The sequence below is a fragment of the Lepus europaeus genome, chromosome X (genome assembly GCF_033115175.1).
Source record: "Lepus europaeus isolate LE1 chromosome X, mLepTim1.pri, whole genome shotgun sequence".
In the NCBI taxonomy this organism is placed as follows: Eukaryota; Metazoa; Chordata; class Mammalia; order Lagomorpha; family Leporidae; genus Lepus; species Lepus europaeus.
Genome location: NC_084850.1, coordinates 131,651,409 through 131,670,910, shown reverse-complemented (window position 1 = coordinate 131,670,910; position 19,502 = coordinate 131,651,409). Strand labels below are relative to the sequence as shown.

General features: G+C 41.4%; 1 protein-coding gene across 6 annotated transcripts in view; it reads left to right on the top strand.

Annotated features, from left to right (window-relative positions):
* Nucleotides 1–19,502, top strand: part of REPS2 (RALBP1 associated Eps domain containing 2) — a 258,360-nt gene that overhangs the window by 107,531 nt on the left and 131,327 nt on the right. For all 6 annotated transcript variants that reach the window (XM_062183462.1, XM_062183461.1, XM_062183458.1 and 3 more), the window contains exons 6-7: nucleotides 6,430–6,568; nucleotides 18,093–18,156. In XM_062183462.1, coding sequence (XP_062039446.1) covers nucleotides 6,430–6,568; nucleotides 18,093–18,156 — 203 coding nt within the window. The remainder of the gene's footprint in view (nucleotides 1–6,429; nucleotides 6,569–18,092; nucleotides 18,157–19,502) is intronic.

The following is a 19,502-nucleotide window of genomic DNA, read 5'->3' as shown; positions in this document are numbered from 1 at the left end:
TGACCACAGGGCTTTTTCCTCTGCTATTTCCCTCACTGCTTTCCCTACGTTTGGGCTCTGTTACCTCTGGCTAAGGGTGCTAACACATCCATAACTGTTCTTCCTGTCTTTAGTCTTTTCCCCTCCATTTTCCTTACTGATGTGATCTTTAACATGTGATTGTTTGATTACCCTGTTTAATACTTGTCTATGGGGGCTGGTGCTGTGGCATAGTAGGTTAAGCCTCTGCATGTGGTTTCGGCATCCCATATGAGTGCTGATTTAAGGCCCAGCTGCTCTTCTTCAGATATAGCTCCCTGCTAATGTGCCTGGGAAAGCAGTGGAAGATGGCCCAAGTCCTTGAGCCCCTGCACCCACTTGGGAGACCTGGAACAAGCTCCTGGCTCCTGGCTTCAGATTAGCGCAGCTCCATTTGGGAGTGAACCAGTGGATGAAGACCTCTCTGTCTCTCCCTCTCTCTGTAACTGCCTCTCAAATACATAAATAAACCTTTAAAAATATTTATCAGTGGTCCCCTATTGTCTTTTAGATGTAGTCCAGATCCCTTAACTTGGTGTACTGAGCCTTCATGATCTGTGCCCTCTTTTCTGTCTGGACCATTTTGAAGCAGCTTCACTAATACCCATGATGCACTGGCAGCCTGCTCTATCTATACTTAGTCCAAGGGAGCTACTTTCTGGGGAAGGGCATTTTGCCTCATGTTTTGATGTCTTTGCAAATGTTTTTCCTTCGCCTTGCCTTGCCTTGCCCTATGTGTCCTACAGCACTGCTTCTTAGACTCTACTGGCTTCTGCCTCACCTAGAGGGCTTGTTAAACCACAGATTCCCATACTTCACTCTCAGACTTTCTGATTCACTAGGTGTCAAGTGGGCCCTGAGAGTATATTTCTTGTAAGTACCCACGCAATGCTGATGGAGATGGGGTGGAGACCATGCTTGGAGTAGCAAAACTCTAGAGTACCCTGTCAGGAAATCCTTACTGTTTTGAGATATCTGTATGTCTTTCTTCCTTACTGGATAACAGACTTCCTGGGGAAGAGAATCTGTTTGCCCGTTGGTGTATCCATAGTGACTAGTGTCTGGGATATTGTTGCCATACAATATGTGTCTGTTGAATGAGTGAATGAAGAAGTCACCATTTATGCAGTAAAGTTCAAATCGCTTTGCTTTTTGTAGTGGATGCACTGTCTTTTGGAATCTTTCAGTGTCATGGTGTGTGGAATACCATTTATTTCTTCTCTATGCCCTTACCTGTCTTGGAAATGCTTATTTACTTAATGGATATAGAACTTGAACCACCCCCACTATGGATATCAGTCTGTGAGTGAACTATAGGATGGTAGACATGGACTAATTTACATAGATTGTAAATTTTCAGATAGGACATACACTAATAGGAGCAATGTTTCTACATCTCTTGTCAATATGATGCATCCCTCACCTTACTTAAGCCTCTCAATAAGTGGGCTTTGCACTTTTAGTATCTGGGATATACCTGTTCTAGTGTCACAATTTTAGATACTTTCAGTATTTGTGATGTACCTTTTAGGGACTGTATGTAGGATGAAGGATTATCTGATGTGACTCTAGCATTCCAAATTGAAACCTGGGTCAAGATATCTGGGAACACTTTACACGTTTAAACTGTAGTATTTATCATGGTTATCACAGAGGTCATGTTTTAAAAATGTTCTCCAATCATTTGGTTTATTAATTAATTTAAAACATAACAAATCATTTGGTTTATTAATCAATGTAAAACATAGAGTGAGAAGCAAAGGGAAAGAGTTGGGACTAGGTTACCACACTTACTGTGAGTTAGAAGGAGGACCATGCTATGTATGGGTTACACAATGTTCATATGCCCTCTCCTTTTGTAGTTAGACCTTTTTAGTTCTAGGGAATAGGAACTGTCCTTGCCAACTTAATTTTTCTTGGAAAAGAGGAAGAATTCAAGGGGAACTCAAGAAATGAGAGCCAAGAAGTAGCCTGCTGGTTCCTAGGGGTAGGAGTTTTTGGTTGGTTTTACTTGTTCTGCCATTATCGGACCTTGCCCTATTATATCCAGTTTGCTTTACTGTCCCCTTATCTCAGCTACCGATAGCCTTCCTTACCTCTTCATCTTTATTTGCTTCCTTGCGTACCTCATAGCTTCTGCTGATCCTTGGTTCTTGTTCTCTTATAACTCTATGTCCCACCTGGTCCTTTCCCTACATCATGGCCCCGCTGTGCTTCTGGTCAGGACTTGCTTTCTCTGCCACCACCTGAAGGGCTCCCTAATGCATGTGCAATGCCCACAGCCACCACATAAGGCACTTCCTTGCTTCAGTGGATAGAAGGGATGTATCCCAGGGAGTAGTAGCTTCCATGTCAGAGCCAGGGAATGCAGCAGGCCAGCGCCCTGGGATTTTCTGTACCTTCATTTGCTGGGAAGTGCTGGGACCTTCCTCAACCTGTGCTCTGTCTGCCTCATGAACCATCTGTGTCCACTGAATCATTCACACAGAAGCATGTGTAGGTCTCTGCTGCCCACACCCAGCTGTGTAGGTTCCTTTGCTCTAGCTCTTTCTGTCAGTGCTGACCTGGAGTGTAGGATTTCTGTGAGTTTTCTACATTACAGTACAGCCAGGAGGCCAATCCATTTCTTTCTTTCTTTCTTTTTTTTTTTTTTGACAGGCAGAGTTAGACAGTGAGAGAGAGAGAGTGTGTGTTATAGACAGTGAAGTGAGAGAGAGAGACAGAAATGTCTTCCTTCCGTTGGTCCCCAATGGCCTCTACGGCTGGCACTGCACCGATCTGAAGCCAGGAGCCGGGTGCTTCCTCCCTGGTCTCCTATGCGGGTGCAGGGACCCAAGCACTGGGGCCATCCTCCACTGCCCTCCCAGGCCACAGCAGAGAGCTGGACTGGAAGAGGAGCAACCGGGACTAGTATCTGGTACCCCAACCGGGACTAGAACCCGGGGTGCTGGTGCTGCAGGTGGAGGATTAGCCAAGTGAGCCATGGTGCTGGCTGCCAATCCATTTCTAACTGATATCCTTCCTGGGATCTACTTCCAAACTCAGTCATATGTCTGGATTCCTTCCAAGATGCTGTCAAGGCATGGCTTTGGAATTTGATAAGAGCATTTTGAAAAGTTGTATAGTCTGTTGAGTGCTTAGACTGACTTTGGATCTTCCTTGTTTCCTTTATTTGTGTTGTTTATTTATTACTAGAATGATAAAGTATTTAAAAAAAAAATTCAGATAGATGCAGCCTAGTTTAAAAAGTCCTGATATGCAAGAACCTGACTTTGAAGAAGAGATGAAAAAAGAGAGGGCCATTATTTTCCCCCTTCAGGGGTTGAATAATGAATATGGACAAATCCCTTAAGCTCTCTGAGCCTTGGTTTCCTCATCTGGAGGAAAAATAGCAAGTACCACCTCCTGCGCCTACTTCTCAAATGTCCTGAGATGCTCAAGTGAGGTAGGGATGTGTGAAAGGCTTTGTGGATTTCAAAGCATTCTATTAATGTAAAGTATTAATTAATGGATAGTGACTTCATGGACTTTTTCTTTAAAAAAGTTTTATTTATTTATTTGAAAGTCAGAGTTACACAGAGAGAGAAGGAGAGACAGAGATGGAGAGAGAGAGATCTTCCATATGCTGGTTTACTCTCCAATTGGCTACAACAGCCAGAGCTGCACTGATCTGAAGCCAGGAGCCAGGAGCTTCTTCCAGTTCTCCCACGCAGGTGTAGGGGCCCAAGGACCTGAGCCATCTTCCACTGCTTTCCCAGGCCACAGCAGAGAGCTGGATGGGAAGTGGAGCAGTCGGGACTTGAACTGGCGCCCATGTGGGATGCTGGCACTGCAGGTGGTGGCTTTACCTGCTACACCACAGCGCTGGCCCCTGGACTTTTTTTTTTTAAGATTTATTTATTTATTTATTTATTTATTTGAAAAGTAGAGTTACAGAGAGGCAGAGAGGCGGGGGGAGGGGGGAGAGAAAGTCTTACATCCTCTGGTTCACTCCCCAAATGGCTGCAATGACCAAAGATGGGCTGATCCAAAAACCAGGAGCCAGGAGCTTCTTCTGGGTCTCCCACGCGGGTGCAGGGACCCAAGGACTTGGGTCATCTTCTGTTGTTTTCCCAGGCCATTGCAGAGAGCTGGATCAGAAGTGGAGCAGCCGGGACTCAAACCAGCATCCATGTGGGATGCCAGCACCACAGGCAGCAACTTTACCCACTCTGCCACAGTGCCATCCCCTTCAAGGACATTTAAAACTGGTTTCATTTACATTTTGTAGGAACTCATCTAGTCGGAAAGTGATGTATTGATTACTAACAAGTAATGTATTGATGACTAACAAGCACACAGCTACAGATCTCAGTGTCCTTATGTGATCTTTCTTTCTTTTTTTTTTTAAAGATTTATTTATTTGAAAGAGTTACACAGAGAAGGAGAGGCAGAGAGAGAGAGAGAGAGAGAGAGAGAGAGAGAAGGTCTTCCATCTATTGGTTCACTCTCCAACTGGCTGCAACGGCCAGAGCTGCACCAATCCGAAGCCAGGAGCTTCTTCCAGTTCTCCCACATAGGTGCAGGGACCCAAGGTCTTGGGCCATCTTCTGCTTTCCCAGGCCATAGCAGAGAGCTGGATTGGAAGTGAAGCAGCTGGGACTCGAACAGGCACCCATATGGGATGCCGGCACTGCAGGCGGCAGCTTTACCCGCTACACCACAGCGCCAGCCTCCTTTTGTAATCTTTCTTCTGACTATGCCAAAGGTCCCAGAGTCTTTCCTTGAGGAGTGGCTTCTTTGCTGGGTATATGCTCACTCAACATCCGTGGGAATATACATTGTATAGGTGGTGTTTCATCTCAGTCACCTGGCCCTTCCAAAAAATCCTGAGCCTAAAGTTGCAGATGTCAAAGTCATAGATATTTTAGTTAAAAGATGACATGTCCTGGATATATCGCAGCTCAAACTTTCATAGTCTCATCTGTAAACATCATCACGGGGGAAATGGGTTTCTGGGAAGAATTAATTCGGGGAATGGTATTGTGTGTGATAGTGGTAGGGAAGGACATGGTGGGCTATCTTAGGAACAGTGGGTAGAGTGCTTTCCTAATGGCTAATTCCTTGACAGTGTGCTCAGAAGCAGGTAACTTTGTGGCTCTTTAGCAGTTACCCCCCAGCTCTTAGTTTTTGAGTTACCCTGTGTTTATCTCTTGGTTCCATGAGGGAGGACCTTGGCAAATGGTGCCTTAGCCTTAGGATAGATGGGACGAATGGGGCAAAGCCCTTGCTCTTCCTCCCTGCATCACTGCTTTTGCTTTTCTGCAAGCATTACTGCACGGAGCAGAGCTTTGTTTTCTCCTCCACTGCCTCCCTGGTTTTCTGGACTCTTAATTCCTCAGATTTGACATGTCCGCCCTCTAGTGGCAGGTTTGATGCCCCCTCCTCCCACCTTATCTGGCTTACTGTGGTATTTCAGCAACTGTTCTCACCACCCAGCTCTATTCTCTGATTATGATCCTCAGTTCACAAATGTGAGATGAGAGGGTTAGTGGTCCTGACTTGCCATTCAAGTAGGAGCAGGGGATGTGGATTTTTAACCAGAGCTTTTGGCTCCTAGATTTTTGCGGAGTGAATGCCACAGAAAAAAGATCATGTGGTTACAGCTGCTGTGGTATTCCCACCGCTGTGGGTTAAAAAGCATTCACATTATTTTACTGTCTATTCAGATAATATGAAAGGATCAAAATGTGATGATAGTTGAAGAGAAGAAAGGTTGTCTTTTTTCAAACCTCAAATCTATTTGTGAATCTTTTTATTTCATTTTTTTAAAGGCAGAGAGAGAGAGAGAGAGAGAGAGAGAGAGAGAGATATCGATCTTCCATTGATTCACGCCCCAAATGGCCACAATGGCTGGAGCTGGGCCAGTTCGAAGCCAGGAGCTTTTTCCAGGTCTCCCATGTGGGTGCAGGGGCCCAAGCACTTGGGCATCTTCTGCTTTCCAAGGTGCATTAGTAGGGAGCTGGATTGGAAGTGGAGCAGTCAAGACTCGAACTGGCACCTATATGGGATGCCAGTGCTGCAGGTGGAGACCTAACCTTCTAAGCCAAAGCACCGATCACAGATTGTCTCTTTTTAAAATTTTTTTTTTTTAAAAAAATCCTTCATTCATTACATTGGAAAAAATTTTTGTCAGTAACCAAGTTCTCGGTCCTGTTAACTTTGGGGCATTAAAAAAGAAAGAATCGAGTATGATATTGGCTCTTAAGTTTATGTTCCAGTCACATTCTGGTTATTAAGTAGTCCAATTTATTTCCTCTAGGATAAATTAAGTATAAATATACACTATCATTTTACTGGTGTTTAATTTTCCTGCTTCATCTCACTAAAGACAGGTTCTCTAAGCATCTGCTCCTATGTTTGTTTTCAAAGTCCTTTTCAGTGGAGAGAGAACTGCAGGATCACAACAGTAATTACCCTGATGAGCCCTGGAGGATAACAGAAGAACAGCGGGAGTACTACGTCAACCAGTTCCGATCCCTTCAGCCTGATCCCAGTTCCTTCATCTCAGGTGAGAGCATGAGGCCCCTGGACATTGTTTTCAGCCGATGGAACTGCACACAGCTTGAAATAGTTCACACAAAATGAGGACCACAATCTTTTGTGATTTCAACTTGTTTTTCTCCAAGGTTGAATTTCTTATCAAGTACAAACCATGCCTAAAAACAATTGTCAATGACATTTGGAAAATCATGTTTCCATTTCAAAGTGGTTAATTGGGGATTTAGGAGAACTTGGTCCAGAGCCTGTACCTTATTATTTGAAGCAGTTCCTGAAGTAGTGGAGCACAGCACCAATGGGAGACCTTGGATTGCTTCCTCCTTAAACTGTAGCAAGGACGGGACATCGCCTTCTCAGCAGCCAGCATACCATGTCTCCTTCTGTTTTCAATGATGTAGAGGTTCAAACTCTTGCTCATTTTCTTTGGCTCAAGTCTCCTCTGGTTTTTTTCTCAAATCTCCTCTGGTTTTTCTGAGAGAATTTAAAACACAGTAGGGGAATTGGCCGACACTTCCCCACATGTCTGTCCTTCTGGGCTGTCTTCAGATAGATAGGCATCATGTATGATGCAAGCTGAGAGGAATTTTTTAAAAAAAGATTTATTTATTCATGTGAAAGAGATACAGAGAAAGAAGGAGAGAGAGAAAGAGAGAAAGAGAGAGCGAGAGAAAGAGAAAGAAATAGAGAAACAGAAAGAGAAAGAGAGAGAGGAAGAGAGAAGAGAAAGAGAGAGAGGAAGAGAGAAGAGAGAAAGAGGGAGAAAGAGAGAAAGAGAAAAAAGAGAGAAAAAGAGAAAGTGAGAAAGAGAGAGAAAGAGAGAGAGGAGAGAGAAAGAGAGAAAGGGAGAAAAAGAGAAAGAAAGAAAGAGAAACAGAGAAAGAGAAAGAAAGAGAGAAAGAGAAAGAGTGAGAGAAAGAGAAAGAGAGAGAGGGAGAGAGAGAGAGAAAGAGAGGGAGAGAGAGAAAGAGAAAGAGAAAAAAGAGAGGGAGAAAGAGAGGGAGAAAGGGAGAAAGAAAGAGAGAGAGAGGGAGAAAGAGGGAGAAGGAGAGAAAGAGAGGAAGAAAGGGAGAGAAAGGGAGAGAAAGAGAGGGAGAAAGAGAGAGAGAGGGAGAAAGAGAGAAAAAGAGAAAAAAGAGAAAGAAACAGAGAAACAGAGAGAAAAAAGGGAAAGAAAAAGAGAAAGAGAGGGAAAGAGAGAAAGAGAGAGAGAGAAAGAGAGGGAGAAAGAGAGAGAGAAAAAGAGAAAGAGAGAGAAACAGAGAAAGAGAGAAAAAGAGAGAGAGAAAGAGAAAGAAACAGAGAAACAGAGAAAAAAAAGGGAAAGAAAAAGAGAAAGAAAGAGAGAGGGAAAGAGAGAAAGAGGGAGAAAGAGAGAGAGAGAAAGAGAGAGAAAGAGAGAGGGAGAAAGAGAGAGAAAGAGAAACAGAGAGAAAAAAGAGAGAAAGAGAGTGAGAAAGGGAGAAAGAGAGAAAGAGAGCGAGAAAGTGAGAAAGGGAGAAAGAGAGAAAGAGAGGGAGAGAGAGAGAAAGAGAGAGAGAGTAAGAGAAAGAGAGAAAGAAAGAAAAAGAGAAAGAGAGTGAGAGTGAAAAAGATAAAGAGAGAGAGAAAAAGAGAGAGGGAGAAAGAGAGAGAAAGAGGGAGAAAGGGAGAAAGAGAAAGAGAAAGAAAGGGAGAAAGAGAAGGAAAGAGAGAAACAGAGAAAGAAAGAAAAAGAGAGAGAGAAAGAGAAAGAGAGGGAGAAAGGGAGAAAGAAAAAGAGAAAGAGAGGAAGAGAGAAAGAAACAGAGAAAAAAGAGAAAGAGAGAGGAAAAAGAGAAAGAGAGAGAAAGAAAGAGAGAGAAAGGGAGGAAGGAAGGAAGGAAGGAAGGAAGATAGGAAGATCTTCCATCCTCTGTTTCACTCCCCAGATGGCTGCAATGGCCAGGACTGGGCTAGGATGAAGACAGGAGCCAGGAGCTTCTTCCAGGTCTCCCACATGGGTGCAGGGACCTAAGAACTTTGGCTATTTTCCACTGCTTTCCCAGGCACATTAGTAGGGAGCTGGATCAGAAGTGGAGCAGCCAAGACCCACACTGGCGCCCATGTGGAATGCTGGCACTGCAAACAGAGGCTTACGTTCTAAGCTATAGCACTGGCCCCAAGAGGAATAGATTTGATTTCTGTGTGCCTGCATTTTACCAAGCTGAAGACTAAACAAACACTGAGACAGTAGAGTCTGGAAGAAAAATTCATAAACTATTCTTTTTATACTTTAATTTTGAAGAATAACAGCATATCCTTGACTATTTATAACCTGCCACATTGAAGTATGGACTGAGTCTAGTTTTCTTTCATGAAATAACATGTGTAATTGAAGTATACTTGTATAAATAAATGCAAACTTCACTTTCTGGTTGGTGGTAATGGCCTTATTGAAGACCATATAGTGTAGATACAACTAGTGAATGTTGGCATCACAATTGAAAGGAAGAAGAAACCCAGATGGATGTACTGAACATTTGATAACTTTACTCTCTGCTCATGTGACCTTGCCAGTATATGTAGATATTCAGTCAAATACAAAGGAGTATTTGTTAGAAATGTTTTTGTTTTGCAGAATTGGAAATGTAGATACAACCACACCTGTTTCCCAATATAACAAACCCTTATGTACCTAGCATACAGCAATGATTTGTTTATTTTAGAGATTTTTATTTATTTATTTGAAAATTAGAGTTATAGAGAGGCAGAGGAAGAGAGAGGGGGAGAAGTCTTCCATCCACTGGTTCATTCCCCAAATGGCTGTAATGGCTGTGCTAATTCAAAGCCAGGAGCTTCTTCTGGGTCTCCCACGCTGGTGTAGGGGCCCACAGACTTGGACCATCTTCCACTGCTTTCCCATGCCACAGCAGCGAGCTGGATTGGAAGTGGGGCAGCCAGGAATAGAACCGGTACCCATATGGCATGCCGGCACTACAGGTGGTGGCTTTACCAGCTACGCCATAACTCTGGCCCCTGATTTGTGTTTTTCTGTATCCTCTCTCAGACCAGAGAATTTTGAGGCAATTGCCAGGCCATTTCAAGATGTGTTTCTAAAGTTAAGGCCTCTTTTTATTTTGTTTTATTTTTTCTATGCTAATGTAGCTTTATTTTAAAAATTTTATTTAAGTTATACAAGTTTCATATATTTCATATATACAGATTCAGGAACATAGTGAGACATCTGCCGTACCCTCCATTCCACCCACTCTTCATTCCACTCTCCATTCCTTCGTCCCCCTCCCTCTCGGATTCCTATTCTTAATTTTTACAGTGATCTATTTTCAGTATATTTAATGATCATATAGTTAACCCTAGTCTAAGTAAAGGAGTTCAGCGAATAATATGAAGAGAAAGAAAGCAAAACATTTTTTTCTCAATGGAAGAGATCAGGGCTATAAACAATCATCTATTCTCAAAATGACTATTTAACTCCAATATATTACATTTCAGGTATTCTATAAGTTACATTAGATCAGGGCAAATATATGTCTTTTTGGGACTGGCTTATTTCACCAAGTATAACTATTTTCTTTCTTTCTTTTTTTTTTTGACAGGCAGAGTGGACAATGAGAGAGAGACAGAGAGAAAGGTCTTCCTTTTGCCGTTGGTTCACCCTCCAATGGCCGCCGCGGTAGGTGCGCTGCGGCCAGCGCACCGCGCTGATCCGATGGCAGGAGCCAGGTGCTTCTCCTGGTCTCCCATGGGGTGCAGGGCCCAAGGACTTGGGCCATCCTCCACTGCATTCCCTGGCCACAGCAGAGAGCTGGCCTGGAAGAGGGGCAACCGGGAGAGGATCGGTGCCCCGACCAGGACTTGAACCCGGTGTGCTGGCGCCGCAAGGCGGAGGATTAGCCTAGTGAGCCGCGGTGCCGGCCAGTATAACTATTTTCGATTGTGACTATCTTGTTGCAAAAGACAGAATTTCTTTTTTTATAGCTGAATAGTACTCCATAATGTATATTAGTGTATATATAACAATTTCTTTTTTTAAAGATTTATTTATCTATTTGAAAGTCAGAGTTACACAGAGAGAAGGAGAGGCAGAGAGAGAGAGAGAGAGAGAGAGAGAGAGAGAGAGAAAGAAAGAAAGAAAGAAAGAAAGAAAGAAAGAAAGAAAGAAAGAAAGAAAGAGAAAGGGCGGTCTTCCATCCACTGGTTCACTCCCCAATTGGCCACAACGGCTGGAGCTGTGCCAATCGGAAGCCAGGAGCTTCTTCCAGGTCTCCCATGTGGTGCAGGGACCCAAGGATTTGGGCCACCCTACACTGCTTTCCCAGAGCAAAGCAGAGAGCTGGATTGGAAGTAGAGCAGCTTGGACTCGAACTGGTGCCCACATGGGATGTTGGCACTGCAGGCAGTGGCTTTACCTGCTGTACCACAGCTCTGACCCCTCAACTTCCTTCTTGTTATTGCCAAACAATATTCCATTATATAGGTACAGCACATTCACCTACTGATGGACACCTGGGTGCTGTCACTCCTCAGTCATTACACGCTGTGAACATGAGTGGACAGGCCCCTGTGAGGGCATGTTTCCCTGGACAAGATTGATTTCTGTAGTTGATTTCTATAGTTTCTATTCTGTTCTGTTGGTCTGCAGGTCTGTTTTCCTGTGAGTACCAGGCTATTTTGTTTTTGACTGTCCTGTAGTATGTCTTGGAATCAGGTATTGTGATGGCTCCAGCTTTGTTTTTGTTTATTGTTTCTAAATAAGGTCAGAGTTGGTGAACTCAAGAGGCTTCCCTAGCCTTGGCAGCTCATGATAAGAGCCTCAGGTGATTACTGACGTCATAAATTCATGGTCTACTCAGGGTCTCTTGTATTTCCATATGTATTTCAGCATAGTTTTCTCTAGATCTGAAGAATGTCATTGGCATTTTGATTGGTATCTCATTGAATTTGTAAATTGCTTTTGATAGTATGGTCATTTTGATGATGTTGATTCTTCCAGTCTATGAACATGGAAGATTTTTTTTTTCATTTTTTAATGTCTGATATTTCTTAAATTTCTTTCCTTAGTGTTTGGTAAATTTCATTGTAGAGATATTTTACATCCTTGGTTAAATTTATTCCAAGTTATTTGATTCTTTTAGGTGCTATTGTGAATGGGACTGATCTTAAAAGAAATTGCTCAACTGTGACATTTTATATAAAAGCTATTGATTTTTCTGTGTTGATTTTATATCCTGCTACTTTACAAAAACACTTTTATGAGTTCCAATAGTCTTTCAGTGGAGTATTTTTGATCTCCTATATATAGGATCATGTCATTCGCAAATAGGGATAGTTTGACTTCCTCCTTCCCAATTTGTATCCCTTTGATTTCTTTTTCTTGCCTAATGGTTCTGGCTAAAACTTCTTATGACTATGTTGAATAGCAATGGTGAGAGTGGGCATCCTGCTCAAAATCAGCCCTAAGGTGTTCGAATCCGGCTAAAAAGCCCATGAGAGTTTCTCAGGCATGGAAAGCCAAGACACTGTGGCAAAAAAAGTGACCTAAATGAAAGATCTCTGTGAGTGAGATCCCAGTAGAAAGAACGGGCCATCAAAGAAGGAGGTACCTTTCTCTGAAGGAAGGAGAGAACTTCCACTTTGACTATGGCCTTGTCTAAATAAGGTTGGAGTTGGTGAACTCAAGAGGCTTCCATAGTTTTGGCAGGTCATGACAAGAGCCTCGGATGATTACTGACATCATAAATAAGAGTGTCAGTTGTTAAATCAACAACGGGAGTGACTGTGTACTTACTCCCCATGTAGGATCTCTGTCCTTAATGGGTTGTACTGTGCGAATTAATGGTAAAACTACTACTCAAACAGTACTTTATATTTTGTGTATCTGTGTGGGTGCAAACTGTTGAAATCTTTACTTAGTATGTACTAAGTTGATCTTCTGTATATAAAGATAATTGAAAATGAATCTTGATGAAGAATGGGATGGGAGAGGGAGTGGGAGATGGGATGGTTGTGGGTAGGAGATTATGGGGGGAAAAGCTGCTATAATCCAAAAGTTGTACTTTGGAAATTTATATTTATTAAATAAAAGTTGAAAAAAAAGTAAAAAAAAAAGAGTGGGTATCCTGGTCTGGTTCTGGATCTCAGTGGGAATGCTTCCAGCTTTTTCCCATTCAGTAAGGTGCTGGCCGTGGGTTTTTCATAAACTGCCATGATTGTATTGAGGAATGTTCCTTCTATACCCATTTTGCTTAATGTTTTCATCTTTAAGTGATATTATATTTTATTAAATGCTTTCTCTGCATCTATTGAGATAATCATATATGGCTTTTGTTCTTCAGTTTGTTGATGTGATATATCACATTAATTGATTTGTGAATGTTGAACCATACCTGTATACCCAGTATAAATCCCACTGGGTCCAGGTGAATGATCTTTCTGATGTATTGTTGTATTTGATTAGCTAATATTTTGTTGAGGATTTTCACATCTATGTTCATAGGGAAATTGGTCTGTAATTACCTTTCTCTGTTGCATCTTTTTCAGTTTTAGGTATTAAGGTGATACAGGCTTCATAGAAGGAGGTTGGGAGGATTCCCTCCATTTCATTTATTTTGATTAGCTTGAGAAGAATTGGAATTAATTCTTTTTTAAATGTCTGGTAGAATTCAGCAGTGAAGGCATCTGGTTCTGGGCTTTTCTTTTTTGGGAGGATCTTTAATACTGATTCGATTTCTGTGTTGGTTATGGGTCTGTTTAGTCTGTTTGTTTTCTATGTCTTCATGACTTAATTTTGGTACACTGTATGCTTCTAGGAATCCATCCATTTCATTTAGGTTTCCTAATTTGTTGGTACCATTTGTTAAAAGGCTGTCCTTGCTCCAGGGATTGACTTTAGCTCCTTTGTCAAAGGTAAGTTGGTTGTAGATACGTGGATTGATTTCTGGAGTTTTTATTCTGTTCCGCTGGCCTACACATCTATTTTTGTGCTCGGTTGTTTTGATTATAACTGTCCCATAGTATGTCTTGAAATCAGGTATTGTGATGCCTCCAGCTTTTTTTGTGTGTGTGTGTTATGTCAGATGGCTTTAGCTTTTTGGGGTCCCTTGTGTTTCCATCTGAATTTTAGCATTGTTTTCTCTAGATCTGAGAAGAATGTCATTGGCATTTTGATTGGTATCACATTGAATCTGTAAATTGCTTTTGGTAGTATGGTCATTTTGATGATGTTGATTCTTCCAGTCCATGAACATGGAAGATTTTTCCATTTTTTAATGTCTGATATTTCTTGTATTTCTTTCCTTAGTGTTTGGTAATTTTCATTGTAGAGATCTTTGACTTCCTTGGTCAAATTTATTCCTAGGTATTTAATTGTTTTTGTAGCTCTTGTGAATGGGATTGACCTTAGAAGTTCTTTCTCAGCCATGGCATTATCTGTGTATACAAGGCTGTTGATTTTTGTGTGTTAATTTTATATCCTGTCACTTTACCAAACTCTTTTATGAGTTGCAATAGTCTCTTAGTGGAATCTTTTGGTTCCCCTATATATAAAATCATGTCATCTGCAAGTAGGGATAGTTTGACTCCTTCCTTTCCAATTTATATCCCTTTGATTTCTTTTTCTTGCCTAATAGCTCTGGCTAAAACTTCCAGGACTATATTGAATAGCAATGGTGACAGTGGGTGCATCCTTGTCTGGTTCTTGATCTTATTAAGCATGTATCTGACTTTTCCCCATTCAATAAGATTCTGGATGTGTGTTTGTCATAAATTGCTTTGATTGTATTGAGGAATGTTGTTTCTATACCCAATTTGCTTAGGGTTTTCATCATGAAACATTGTATTTTATCAAATGCTTTCTCTTCATCTATTGAAATAATTATATGGTTTTTGTTCTTCAATAAGGTAACTTTTAAAAATACTTTCATCTACCTTGCTTTTTTCCGAACTGATACGTGTATATCCTGGTCATTACTCTGTGGAAGTATTTAGAGTATACAGATGTACTACTAGAGTGTGTGAATGTGTCATCATTTATGTAGCCAGTCCTATGTTGGGATTGTTTTAGTTTTTTGCTATTACAGATATTTCTGCTTTGAGTAGCCTCCTGCATGTCTTTATATTTTTTTCAGAGAGACTGAGTCAAAGGCTAAATGCATATATGATTTTGCTGGATATTGGGAAATGTCCCTCCATTGGAGTTGTGCCATTTTGTAATCCTACCAGCATTTTATGAGTATGCTTATTTCCCCACAATCTTGGTATCAGAGCACATTACTAATGTTTTTAGTTTTTCCCATCTGATAAGCAACAAATCATATCTTTGTGTGGTTTTAATTTATAGATCTCTTTGAACAAGCTTGGATTTTTTTTCATATGGCTGAAATCATTTACATTTCTTTCTGTGAACTCTTATAGTGCTGTTGGTCTTTGTTTTATACACATTTTAAATATACAGTGAGGATGTGGTAAGAGACTATTTTTTTTAAAGAAATTATTTATTTTAGAGGTCGATAAACAGAGCCTGCTGGCTCATTCCCTAAATGCCTGCAACTGCTAAGGTGGGCCAAACTGAAGTTGGGAGCTGGGAACTCAAAGCTAGGAACTCAGTCCAGGTTTCCCACGTGGGTGCCAGAACCCAATTTACTTGAGCCATCACCTCTGCCTCCTAGGGTCTGCATTAGCAGGAAGGTGGAATCATGTCCTATGATGTGAGACCCCTAGGCTGAATGCTTGCTCCCTGGTATTTAAAGCTCTTTCTGTACATGATGTATTAATAGTTTGTCACTGCTATATCCATGCCTTGTGTGGTTGTACTTTGTGAGTAAGAGATCCTCCTTGAAATAAAAAGCCTGAATACATTTACAGGTTTTTTTTTTGAAGAAATTTATTTGTTTGAGAGGCAGAGGGCGAGACCAAGAGTGAGAGTGAGAGCGAGAGAGATCTTATCCGCTGGTTCACTCCCCAGATGCGTGCAGTGGCCTGCCTGGGGCTGGGCTGAGGCTGAAGCTGAGGACTTAAAATGCAATCCGCCTATCTCATGTGGGTGGCAGGAGCTCAGTTACTTGAAGCGTTGCTGCTGCCTCGCAGGGTCTTCACTGGCAGGAAGCTGGAGTTAGGAGATGGAGCTGTTACTGGTGAATGGCAGGGTTCTTGTCTTTGTGCAAGAAAGAATTCAGGCATGAGACAGAGAGTAGTAGAAAGTAAAAATAGCAAGGTTTATTAGGGTAGGGACATCTGTAAGAACGGATGGGCACCTCTCCAGACAGAGCCTGAGAGAGAGTGCCTAGTCGCTCGGACTGGGGGAGAGCGGGATTACATGGTTGAGTGGAGAGAGTACACCTGGGCAGGCCAGGTGGGCAGCTCAGCAGAGAGACAGAGGGCTGAGCGCACAGTCTGGTTGAGGTTGGGGGTTTTTAAGGAGATGGGTCTTGCTTCTCCACCTCTGCTCCTCTTGGAAGAAAGGACTTTTTGGATGTAAATAGAAAAACTCCTATCTGAGTTTTCCCCCTGAAGTTATGAGACAGGGGGAAGCCCTGCCTTAGAGGAAGGATGGTTATCTAGTAGAAGGGGCTGGGGGCATTCGAAGTGCAGATACTGGGCTGCGCCTGGAAGATTATCAGGCAGAAGGGGCGGGGACCCCCACCTGGCAGGTTATCGGGTAGAAGGAGCAGGGCAGGCTGCAAATACTGGGCTGCCCCTGAAATATTATCGGGATGACTTTGAGATGCAGATACTTGACCCAAATGTCTCCTTAGGCCTTTGTCACACACACGTAAGCTCATATCTGACTTCCTACCTAACAGAGCCAAGAATTGGACCCACGTACTTTGATGTGGGATGCAGGTATCTTAACTACCAGGTCAAACACCTGCTTCCTTAATCCATTTTTTAATATTTGTTAATAATTTTAAGTCTAAACTTTCCTTCTTCCTTTTCTGTACTGCATGTAATTCTTAAGCAGATATAAAAATAGATTGAAAGAACAGGAAAGAAGCCTGGTGTAGAATTTTTATGGTGGTTTGGGGTGGGGCTGGGTTGACAGATTCAGTTTACCTTTTGAACTTCCCCATCAGCCATGAAGGAGGGAGCACTTGGACTTCCTCCTCAGCTACCTCCTCCTTCTAGCTTCTCTGTAATACTATGATACAATGGTTTACCCACTGTCTGAAGGCCAAGCCAGGTCTCTGGCTGTGGGTTTGGATGTATGTGCTTTGACAAAAGGAGAAGTAGCGGGGAAATGAAGACTGAGATCTGGGGAGAATGTCTTTATATTTTTATATCTATAAAATAGCTGGTAAAAAGGATTGTAAGGTAGTTCTGACAAGTGTTTGGCAGGTAGCTGCATTGATGGCCAAGAGTCAGATGTGAGCATTATTTCCAGGATACTTCTGGGGAGAAGGCTCATTAGTTTATAGGGTACTTTGTTGATCGTTAATACTCTCTCAAAGAAAATGTGTTTGCTTTAGGGTCCTTTATAATCTATTACCTTTTTAAAAAGATTTAATTGTTTATTTGAAAGAGTTACACAGAGAGAGAAGGAGAGGCAGAGAGAGAGGTGTCTTCCATCAACTGGTTCACTCCCCAGATGGCCGCAATGGCCGGAGCTGCTCAGGTCCGAAGCCAGGAGCCAGGAGCTTCCTCTAGGTCTCCCATGCGGGTGCAGGGGCCCAAGGACTTGGGCCACCTTCTATTGCTTTCCCAGGCATAGCATAGAGCTGGATGCCGGTACTCTAGGCAGCGGCTTTACCCGCTACGCCACAGTGCTGGCCCCATATAATCCATTATTTTAAGGCCAATTAGAAGATTTGTGATTGCCACAGAAAGACTTGATTTTTATCAACTGAGAACAGAGCTTGAGGCTTTGGTTGGCAATTTTTTGTGTTAAAAGCCAGTCCTTTGAACACAAATCCGTGTTGAAAACTGAAAGGATAAAAAATTCAGTCTCAGTGGGGTCTAAATTTCAAGTATAGTTGGGACTTGTGGTTATGTAACATGCAGAATGTAATGATTGCCTGATTTCATTGGATGTAGGTAAATTTCTAGTGCATAGAGAAGGACTCGTGAATAAATTTCTCAAACAGCCACCAAGAGATCTTAAATCTCACCAAAAATCTTTTCCAAGATATCTGTCTTTTCTTTGGTGGGATTAGTAATGTTAATTTTCTTTCTGTTTGTTTTTCTACCATGGTTATGTCTTACTTTTCCACTGTTTCATTGTGAGTGCTAGACAGATTTTTATTTAATAATTTTGCAATTTGTCTTTTGAATGTAGTAAAATTTTGCAGTTTTGATAGAACATAGCAGGAATTGATTTCCATTTGTTGTGAGTTTATGTTATTGCTTCTTTTGTTCTATTCTAATTTACAAATTATTTTAAAAACTGTTCATATGTTACTTTTAGTCCCATGATTCATAGTTGCTTTGAGGAATAAATTTTTTGTTTGTGGTTATAAGGTAGAGACTGCTAAATGAAAAAAATGTTGACTAGTTTGTATATGAATATAAAAGCTTCCCTGGGTAACTAATTAATGATTTGTTTAAACAATGGCTCTTGGCAGGTTCTGTGGCCAAGAACTTCTTCACCAAGTCAAAGCTTTCCATTCCAGAACTCTCCTATATATGGTGAGTACAATTAACACTGAATAGTATCATGCTAGCATGCGTACCCATCCTTTAGCATTTTAAAAGTCTTATGTCCTTGTGTCCTGTTTTAAAACTTACTAGAAAACAAATAGAACCTAAATTTATTGCTGTAGAAATTAAATAAGTAGTCATATGAAAGCACAATAAACATTGCCTGGTATATGCTAAGCTCTTCAAATGTTAACTATTGTTTTTAATGTAATTTTCTAATTATCCCTGTATTTTTTATTGTTTCTGTTTTTTTCATTTTCTTTAAGTTATACAAGTTTCATGTATTTCATATGTACAGATTTAGGAATATAATGATACTTCCCACCCTACCCTCCCTCCTGCCCGTGCTCTAACCTTTCTTCCTCATATTGATCCCTTTTGTATCTAGGCAATCTTGAGCACGTGATACCTTCCATCTTGGATGTTTTGCTTTTGGATTTTCCTATTCAGTGCAATGCAAGCATTCAGAGGAGCTTGAAAAGCTAGTCTTTATATTATTTTATAAGACCAGGTAGACAGAAGTTCCAGGAATATTTTGGAATTAAGTTAAATTAAACAACTCTAGCTGCCTATGAGTTTTGTAAATTTGTGAATTTGGCTGCTGTTTATCAACTGGGCTCTGATTCAGACTTGCAGTTGCAGCATTTACTGCACCTTGCTGCTGACCTCTTGCAGCTCTGGCTCCAAAAGTGCTATACTGTGCTGGTCCTGATGGTTCTATTTGCATTTATGAAAATGCTTAATGATGCTGTAACTCCTGGCTGTATGTGGGCTGGTTCTTCCCAAAGACTGGGCATGAAATCATGCTTCTATAAATATATAATTAAAACATTGCAATTTTTATGCAGAGCTTTTTTCATGAGGATTTGCAAAAAATATAACAGGATTTAAAATTGCCTGTCATGTGTTGTGCTATTATTGGAAAAGTATTCCAGTACTACTTGTGCATGCCAATGTGTCTGGTATTCTGTACTGGATTTACATTCTTCAACCATGGACTCTGGTATAATTTTTTTCCGACTAGCCTTATATTAGATTTTAAAGTTAGAAAAAAATGAAACTTTCATTTTGAAAACAATGCAATCTGTTTTGGCAGAATGCCCAGCCTTAATGTTATCAGCATGAGGCTGTCTCTCTTTTGGTTGAGACATGTCCATGAAAGCCAAATGCTGTCCTCCCCAGTCCAGCATTTGGAGTCATTCCCTAACTCCTTACCCTGGGGAACCACTATTTCATGGCTGGTATATTCTAAATTGGAGGAGGAGGAGCTGTAAGAGGAGGAGGGATGTGAATGATCCAAAGCAAAGTTATGTAACTTACCTTAGAGATATTTT